Source organism: Neltuma alba, unplaced genomic scaffold (genome assembly GCF_004799145.2).
Source record: "Neltuma alba isolate B1F8T4 unplaced genomic scaffold, ASM479914v2 tig00000408_pilon, whole genome shotgun sequence".
NCBI classification, from domain to species: domain Eukaryota; kingdom Viridiplantae; phylum Streptophyta; class Magnoliopsida; order Fabales; family Fabaceae; genus Neltuma; species Neltuma alba.
In genome coordinates, this window is record NW_021632037.1 from 26,525 (window position 1) to 36,427 (window position 9,903).

Below are 9,903 nucleotides of genomic sequence, written 5' to 3' on the forward strand. Positions count from 1 at the left end.
ATTGAACCAAACAGGTTATTAACTTTTGCAACACAATCTTTCTTATATTTTCAAATTAATTTTATTTTTTTAAAAAAATACTACTTTTTTCTTTTAATATAAAAGCTAGTTGGAGATTTGACTTGGTTATAAATATAAGATCTCAATTTATTTGGTCCCTTAAATTTGTAATTCTTTCTCTTATTTTTTAAAGTACCATATTGATTGCACATGTTGCGAGATTTTATCCAAACATAATCATTATTAAAAAGAATGTTTTAGAAAAATGAACTCATTTTGATTACAAATAATTAAATTAATTAATTTTTTAAATTTATTTTAATTAGTTAAGTCGTTTTCATATTAAAGACCGGAGAGAGTCGTATAGTATTACAAATTTCAGAGTAAAAATAAATTTGCAACTCTTAATAGCGATTAATAATAAAATAAAATAAATCGAAGCCCTGAACTATCTGTATTCGTCGTTGGGGGCAATGATTAAAGAACCGGACCGGACCGGTTGAACCGTCACCCGGACTCGTTAACGGCTCGGTTTGGACCAAAAAACCGTTCACATAGTTGAGCCGGATTGGACCGGAGTTGAACCGTTATTAAGCCGGAAACCGGAGTTGGACCGGGAACCGGAACGGTTTTCAGAAAACTGGACGGTTTTTTAGCCTGACTGAAAAATACTAAAAATTTTCAAAAAATAGAAGAAAAATAAAAAAAATTGATCCCCTTAAATATCCTAATATATTTTTAGACTAGTTATAACCATATAGTATTATTTCATTGAAAATTTCATATATTGTGGTGTTAAAATCGTGAGTCGCTAGTCTTTTTGTTTCGATATTTGATCTATCTTTTAAAAAAAATATTTTGATTTGAATGAATTGATAATTTGTAATATCATTAAATATTTTAAACATACATAAAATTAAATATAAGGTTTTAGTCCATTTTCAATGATTTTATTATAATTTTAGATTATTTAAATGCATTTCTAAATTATTTAATAATTTGATATTTTTCATATACTAATTATATGTATATAATATTTTTTTAAATTAATTATTGCGTCACCGGTCTGACCGAACGGTCCGACCGATCCGACCGATTGAACCATGACCCATTGATCTTTCTGGTTCGACTTCCGGTCCGGCTTTTAAAACATTGGTTGGGGGTTCAGTAGTTCTGACATCATCAAAGGATGACGAAAATAAAAGTCTTTGAAGCTGCGCAGGAGAACCACCGCATATACCTTGTTTGGCTGTACTCTTTTTCTTTGTTGATTCCGCATAGTCATGAGTGAATATGCCATTTAAAATACCATAGGTCTTTGTTACGCAGGAGTATTTCTTTTTCTAGAAAAACATCATTATATTCAAAACGATTTTTTAAAATTTAGTTTTATTTAATTCTATATGAGATTAGTATATTACAAGCTGAATTAAACGTATCTGTCATATGATCTTTTGATTGAAATATTAGAATACTTGAATACTCCTTTTGATCCTATTTCTAAGTTTTAAATTTGGAAAGGGATGTGGTCCATTTTATAAGTTTTAATTTGGATTTGTTTTAACATTTAATGTATTTTTTTAATATTCTCCTTAATTATTTCTCTCTTATCGTCTTTCATCTTTTTCTCATTTATTGTAAAAATACATTTGAAAATAAAAGTCTATTTTTAACTTATTTATTATTTTAAAATAGTCTATTTTTAACTTATTTATTATTTCAAAATTATTTGAACTAATTTTTATTATCCATAAATTAATTATTTAAAACTTATAGTAAAGAGAAGAGGGAGTATAAAACTTTCATGATCTATTTCACAATGTAATTGATAAAGTTAGAAAAATGATATGCTGATAAAAAGGAAAAAAAAGAAAAGAAAAATGATCTAGGATGGATAGCAAACTAACCACTGTAATAAAGTAATAATATGACCTTAGATTTACTTTAAAAAAATAATTTTACCTTGACCTCCGTTTTTTAATTGGTTTTGAGGTAAACGAATTTTGCTAAAATTTCATGAGAGAATTGTAATGAAATCTCATAAAAGAAACAAATTTACAAAAAATCTCAACGACAACTAAGAAACTCATAATAACAAATTTTAGAATAAAAAATAATAAAACTACTTATTTCTTATAAGAATTTTCTTATGAATATATTCTTTTCATGAGAACTTATTGCAGTTCTTTCAAATTTTATCTATAGTTTTGGAGGCATTATACTCATGTTTTGCTAGATGATGGTTAGTTTTCCTCTGTTTTTTTTTGACCAGCTAGTTTTCCTTTGTTCTTTTACTTGTTTATTTAAGGAGTTGTTATTTTTTGCATACAAGAGGAATTTTAGGAGTTATTTTGATTGATGATTTAAGGTATATTGTTTTGTTTTATATTCTTGACTTTTGGGGTGTTCCGTTGGTTGTTTGTTACGCTTAACAACAGTATTTTCCTTTTAATGTCAACTTTTTTTTCCCCCTCCCCTGCTCTGTGTATCATTTACTTTTTTTTCCCCCTCCATTGAAGTGTACAAGTCGTTGTGCCTTCAGATCACTTCCTTTTTTTTTTTTTTATATGTAGCCTTTTTTTTTGGCCAACCTTATGTAGCTTATTTTACACTATTCATCATTAAACATTTATTTAAAAAAGAACAGAAACAAATTAATTACGATTGCAAAAAAAAAAAAAAAAAAAAAAAAAAGGAAACTCGAACCTTAGGACCATGGGGTAATTGCTTTGATACGCAGGAGTTCCCGCAACGCATCCTCAGATATTTTTCAATTTACTTTCAGTTTTCCTTACCTTTTATCATTTTTTTTTAGTACAAGTCATAGTATCTTTAAGCTATTCTATCAAATCAGAAGCGTTACATTAAAGTCCTCAAATATTTCCTCTTTTACTTTAGAGAATCAGAACCCCTGCTCCCCGCCGGCTAGCTCCCTCTGTTTCACTACTCGCCCTCTCTGCTTCACCCACTGCCTTCTGCTTCGTGGTTGCTGCTCGATTCCGCCGTTGCTCGTCGTGGTTCTGGTTTTCGGTTCTATTATTCTGTTCTGGTTTTCGTTCTTCTTCAGGTTCGTTTCTGCCTTCTGTTCTCTGTTGAACGTCCTTTGGTTTGTTGTTTCTGGCTCGCCGCCTCCTTTTTTGCTTCTGATTTGCCGGCTGAGTAGCTTGAAGCTTGTAGTTTAAATAAATAATGAATAGAAGAGGTGAAAGTGGGATGTTTAATTTTGAGAAAGAGCAGGGGAATGGTATAAGGGATCAAAATAGATAACTAATTTGATAAGAGTTCAGAGAAAGCTTTTTAATTGATAGGCCCACCTTGTGCAATGCACTTTACAACTAACAAATTTCCACATTTCCTTTGCTTCTGGTTGGTTTTGTTACTTCGTCTCGTTCCGTAAAATAGAGGATGAGAAATGGCAAGTGGGTATCAAGGATACGTGACTAAACTAAGAATGATCTTCTATAATTTCACATGTGGGAACCTCCACTGTTTGATAAAGAGTGAGTTACATTTCATTATAATCATTAACACAGATTGTGATGTAATGTAAGTCATGCTACTTACAAACCGGTGTTTATTGCCTGTGAGGTATGGATATTTTATTTTGGATATGATAGTTTTCATAGTTATTCATGAATCATAGCGGATTGAATTGAAGAAATTTAATTGACATATATATAACCATCAAAGCGAGTCACCTTGCAGCTGTAGCAGAGAAAAATAATATTCTCTTTAAGTAACATTAATTTGAGATTTAATATAATGAATCTCCTCACCTTCCCCCCTCTTTTGGGTGCATGTTACAGATAATAACAGTCTTATGGTCATGCCAATGCAAGGCGCCCAAAGTCCAAACAATGTATTCTTATTAATTATGCATAGCGTTCAAACTTGCACAAATTCATGGTTAAATGGTTTCTTAATAATGAGGAATCTTCTTATAAATGCAAATTATAAAAAAGAGGAAGGAAGAAAAAAATGAAAATGAGAAGTATGCTTAGCCTTAATATTTCAAATTAAATTCATTATTTTGATTTAAACCAATCGAAACCAACAAAAATTGAAGCAAACCTTTGAGCACGTTTATCCTCAACTCAAGGATTGTCATTCTCTCCAAGTTGGCATCATCATCACTTGCATCTTTCACAGGCATCATCCCCTGTTATCCACTGCTGTTGAGAGGGAGAGAATCAGAGACTTTGCTGGGATCAGATGTGTTGTCAATCTGTGGGAAGCTTTGTAGTTTGCATGAATTGAATAAGATGGTTTGATGTTGAAGTTTTAATGAATCAATTAATTGATCATTGGAAGCTTTGCATTTTGCTTTAATCAAATGGGCTTTGTATATGTTCTATTGGTTCTGCAGGTTTTGCTTGATTTGTTCTAATATGGTCTTGAATTGACTGTTATCATTGTTGCTTGTTGTGGTGGTTTTGAGCTGGATTGGTTGGTGCTATACATTTTAGTAAATTGCATGATACCTTGTTGCATTGTGATATAACCTGAAGTAAAGATTAATGGAAAATTTCTGGACCGTGATTAATCATCACAAGAAAGCTCCTCTGTTATGATAAGAATAGGAGTACAACAACAAAATAAGGCCACAAACCAGTCACAATTCCTGGCTTTCGAGCAGCTAGAGCACTCCTCTCCCACTCTCTAAGTACAAAATGATCCATATCATAACCTAGAGACTCCAACGCTTCCAATATCACAAAAAGTGCACAACAAAGTCCCCAAAATAACCCTAAAGTAAAAGCTAACAGCTAACAGCAACCCTATGGCCACTGAGAGTTTTATCCCTTTCTCCAAACTAGTAGTAACTTCTAAGTCAACCCTCTGCCCAACAAAAGGTGCCTTACCCATTTCAACCATTCCTCTAGATTTCGCTTTATACGTATGGTGTCAGCAAAGGTGAATTTATCACATTGCTACTGAATTATTACTGTGCATTGTTACGTTATTGGCACCTTGTTTTGTTGGCTTTGAAATGGTTCTGTTATGTTTTAGGTTCCCTAAGTCATGGTGTTCTGTGGTGTCTTGTATGATTCGAAATGCTAAGATGATGGTGATGAGCAGAGATGCTCAGGAAATTCTTGTTTAGGTAATCTGGATGCATAAAATTGGGACTACATACCAAGCCAAAGCTCCACGGCCTTGAAGAGCACAAGAAAAACCTAGCTCTTTCTTGATCATCTGTGATGGCTTCAGCCTCAGTTTTTCTCAAGCCTTTTGTTACTCAAGTGGCTATTGATCTCCAAGCTAAGGTAACAATGACCATTCTTTCAAACACTTTATGCACCTTGTACGGTTATTGTTGGTATTCACTGAGTTGTTGGCATCTTCACCAAAATAATGCATTCTTGTTGTAGTTACTGGAAGTATAACTATGGTGACAATAATTCATATGCTGGGAGAGTCTGACTCTTGTATCTAACTTTTATGAAGACAAACAAGACCTTGATAAAATTAAGATTCCAATTCGTAGTTTGTATGCATAACATTTTCATTTCTCATTCTGTTTCAGAGCACAACTGCTGGAAATATGTGGGAGAGCTTGGGATTTTACGAGTCAGCAAATTTGAAGTCAAACCGACTGATTTGTGCAAAGGGGTTCAGACTGAGTTGTTCACTTGATAGAGAAATGGCTGTGGGCGCATCGGCTTTGGTGGACAGTATTGCGGAGTGCTCAAGTAGTTTTGCTATGTTTCTTGTGTTGATACTGTGTGTATATATTTTGTTTTATACGTAAATAGTTTCAACTTTTTTTTTTGGCAGAAGAACAGTCCTGTGAGCCTGGTCTTTCTACAGTTTTAATGAATTTTGATAATGAGTTTGATCCTTATGAAGCGGTCAGTACACCAATTTACCAAACTGCTACTTTTAAGCAGGTGAAAACTTGATCTGTACATGCTGAGCTCTTTAGTTATTTTGTATTTAGTATCTTTATTCCATGATACTCTTTTCATATGGCACTTGTCTTCTATACTTCTTCATGCAGCCTTCTGCAACAGAAAATGGCCCCTACGATTATACTAGAAGTGGAAATCCTACCCGAGATGCTTTAGAAAGGTTTGACCTGATTTGTTGTCTTGATTTTGTCTTTATCTGTTTCTTTGTTCCATCTCTTCTACTTCGTATATTTTGTATCCTCAGGTTACTGGCAAAGCTTGACAAAGCAGATAGAGCCTTTTGCTTCGGTAGTGGAATGGCTGCTTTGAGTGCCGTTTGTCAACTTTTTAAATCTGGTGCATTTCCTCATCTTAGTCTGTTTTGTTTTTGTATCTCAGCTTGTAAAATATGCAAGCGTGAAAGTATATCTGTTTAAAGTAATTTGTAATAAAATTGGTTAAATGAATTGTCTTTTTTGGCGCTGTCTATATGTACAAATATGTCTCACAAATAAGCCATTCGGTGCTCCACATAGGAGAGTATGAGAAAAGAGAGAATGTGAGGAAAAAATATTCAGTGTGTTTTTGACTTAGTGGAGCCTCTTATTTATAATGCAATCCTAATACAACATAATAATGGCTAATAAAGACAGAAAAATTACAAAATAAAATCTCCCCGATTATGTACGGTCATTCCTAATCAATCGTAATCAACACTCAATCAAGAATTCTCATCATGGTCAGCAATAAACTTCAGCATTTTTTAGGCTGAAAAGTAAATTTGGAAGCTTGTAGATATATTCAATTCAAATATTATGTGCAATAAATAAGTACATGACAGTACAAGAAATCAAAGTCATTTTTTTAATAAAAATTCAAGCTTTTAAATTATTAAGCCTTCTTTAAATATTGATATCAAATGATTTTTTTACATTTTGTCTTCATTTTTTTCTTATACCATGCTAGAGATGACATTTACATTATTTAAGCATCTATTGTGGTCTGAGATTATAGTGTTATGTGGTTGTGAATATATAATTTTTTATTGAACTTTACATATGTTGGAATACATCTAATTTTATTTTCATTATATGGATATGGCGGAGACAACTTGTGCATATATTCTCATAGTTTTCATGGGAGATTATGTATTCTGGACTGGTTGCTTTTATTGTCATTTACTTGTATAATGTCATGTAGGTGATGAAATTGTTGCTGGAGATGACATCTATGGAGGTTCAGATAGACTACTGTCCCGTGTAATTCCAAAGTCCGGAGTTGTGGTGAAGTAAGTGTGATTTTCATCTTTTCATATGTTTTTTCCTGTGGAGTATTGAATTATGAAGCAAATTATTGTTGGATTGCTTATTTGATTCCAAGAACTATGGCCTCCATTGATAATGAGGTTGTAATGCTTGCATGCACAGACGAGTAAATACAAGTGATCTAGAGGAGGTAGCCTCTGTTATTGGACCTTGGACTAAGTTAGTGTGGCTGGAGAGTCCTACCAATCCTCGGTTACAAATATCTGATATTCGAGTAAGCTGCTTTCTTTCATAAGTTGGAAGCGTATTGTTTTTGTTGTTGTCTTCTTTTGAGCCGTTATAAGGCCTAAGCATCTTACATTAAACTTTAGTTATTTGCTAAGGCACTGTCTTTGTTGCAAATACAGAAAGTTGAAGCATGAGTGATTGCTTTTGTCACAATATATAGTTGAGGTCTAGATTACTATTTTTTGTGTAAACTATGTTGTTTTATTATTATTGCTGCTGCTGCTGCAGTTATTTTAGTTTTTTTGGTAATGTGATTGGTCTCAATTTTTCTGGCTAGAGAAGTTTATTGGATTTTGCTGTTTGTTACTCACCTTTGATGTGATTATTCTCGATTTGCAAAATAAACTCAAATATTATAAAGAAAAGCACATTATTATTTTGGTATATATTGTATTTGAACTTGAATATTTTAAGTTTCACAATATTGCGTTTCAGCATAGATTGTATTTCAAGTCTTGGTAGACAGTTACAAGTGTGGAAAATGAAGGTAAAACAGCCACGTTCACAGAGACCACTCCTTGCACTTTGAGCGGCTAGACTTTCCAACACTGTTATACCTCCTATCCCTTTCATTGGACCCACCATCCTGTATTTTACCCAATTCATTCTTCTCTCTAACTGCCTGGACAGTACAGGGTTAGTAGTTGCCTCTTGCCCTTTCTAATATCATTGAGCCCTCGGGACTTATCCCTCCTTTTGCCGTTCAACTTACTGGCATAATTTATTAAATCAGTAGTTTTTGTTGTCTCTTCTTGCATAAGTGAAGAACAAAAGGCCTATGCTTATAAAATTCTTATCTACTTCTTGCATGGAGCTCACCTCAAACAACATGTATGATATGTAGTATGGAATTCTTTTGGGTGGTTTAATTCAACTTAAAAAAATTTCCTTCATTTTGCTGATTCATGTCCAGAAAATAGCAGAGATGGCTCATGCACATGGTGCTCTTGTATTGGTGGACAATAGTATAATGTCTCCTGTATTATGCCAACCCTTGGAACTTGGGGCAGGTATTCATATAACCATTGCAATATAATGAAGTATAATGAGATTTAACAACTTGCATGCTTGTTAAAATGAACTAGCCACTGGGAGTACTTAAAATGTCACATTTGGTCTCATGATACTTTTAATTCTTTTAACTTGTTGTGTGAATTGAAGCAATATTTGGGGGCAATATATTTATATATAGATATGTTTTAAAAACTCAGCTATGCTAAGAATTTGTTTAAAACACCCTATGTATGTTACATTTAACAACAAAAAAGGAAAAAGAAATTTCGATTAAGTGACAGCTACAATTTTTTCCCTTCTCCAGATATTGTTATGCATTCAGCTACCAAATTTATTGGTGGACATAGTTATCTCATGGCTGGTGTCATTGCTGTGAAAGGCGAAAGGTTGGGTCTCTTATTCTTGTGTTTGACACATTTATGATTTTGAAGATATTGATTTATTTGTGCGCCACTTTTGTCAATCTGTTAGTTATGTACAGGAATTTGTGAACTAAATTTCAATTCAATGGCAAATTTTGCTGATGATTGGTGTTCTTGTGATTCTTATAATTAAGAATGAAATACTCTTGTTGCTCTTTCCTGCGTTATTCCTTGTTTTCAAATGGCCTGGTCTAAGTCACTCTTCACACGATAAGTTTGTTATTATGTTGTGAGCTATTCTCTATTTTATTTTTTATTTCATTTTCATTTTCCATCTGTTTCATAATTTTTTATTCAATTAATCATGTGGATCAGCACTGAGTTTCCTCGACTTCTTTTTTTTTTTTTTTTTTTTGGGCCTTTGATTGTCATCTTGTAAAGTTTGGCAAAAGAGATGTATTTTTTACAAAATGCAGTGGGTTCGGGCTTAGCTCCATTCGAATGTTGGCTCTGTTTGCAAGGAATGAAAACAATGGAGCTGCGAGTTGAGAAGCAACAGGTGCCTTATGAGACATTAAGTTACTGGTCGATACTTTCTAGTCTAAGGAATGTTTGAATGTATTATTGGATTATCTGAATATACTACAACTGTTTTCCTTCTAATTTATTCACTTTGAGTACAATCTATTTGATAAATTGATTAGTTTACCTGGCCACATTTTCCCTGATGATAAGCAATTCCATATATTGAGGATAAGATGCCTACACAGTATAATACACAAGGAAAATTTTTTTGGGTACACGTAGTTTGAGAGGATGATCATGACATATCTGGATGCAGCATTGCGTTTACATGAAAACCTGCGCATCACATAGGGCTTGAAGTTGTACCTGAAGTCTCAATCTTGATATGAAGCTTGTACCTCCGATTTTGATATTCATGCCAATGAAAAGAGATTTTGATACTCATTCTCTCGTATTCTGCTTCTGGTTCGATGAGGCTTGAATAACATTCTCCAACCTTGCTGCACCCCTTGTATTTCTTCATATTGCCTGAAGTTGATTCCATGTGGATGCTCCAAA

At 33.2% G+C, this 9,903-nt stretch overlaps 1 protein-coding gene across 5 annotated transcripts; it reads left to right on the plus strand.

Moving 5' to 3' along the window:
• Positions 1-2,852: 2,852 nt before the first annotated feature.
• On the plus strand, positions 2,853-9,560 carry LOC114732514 (cystathionine beta-lyase, chloroplastic). 5 transcript variants are annotated; one of them, XM_028919832.1, is made up of 12 exons: positions 2,853-3,067; positions 4,150-4,265; positions 5,011-5,267; positions 5,528-5,693; positions 5,779-5,891; positions 6,002-6,072; positions 6,157-6,248; positions 7,092-7,179; positions 7,319-7,430; positions 8,358-8,454; positions 8,763-8,844; positions 9,262-9,560. In XM_028919832.1, the coding sequence occupies exons 3-12, from the start codon at positions 5,202-5,204 to the stop codon at positions 9,434-9,436; spliced, it is 1,062 nt and encodes a 353-aa protein (XP_028775665.1). In that variant the 5' UTR covers positions 2,853-3,067; positions 4,150-4,265; positions 5,011-5,201; the 3' UTR covers positions 9,437-9,560. The 5 variants fall into 5 exon arrangements, with proteins under 5 accessions (XP_028775665.1, XP_028775881.1, XP_028775934.1 ...); XM_028920048.1 differs by having other exon boundaries at positions 5,080-5,267; XM_028920101.1 differs by having other exon boundaries at positions 9,297-9,405.
• The last annotated feature ends 343 nt before the right edge of the window (positions 9,561-9,903 follow it).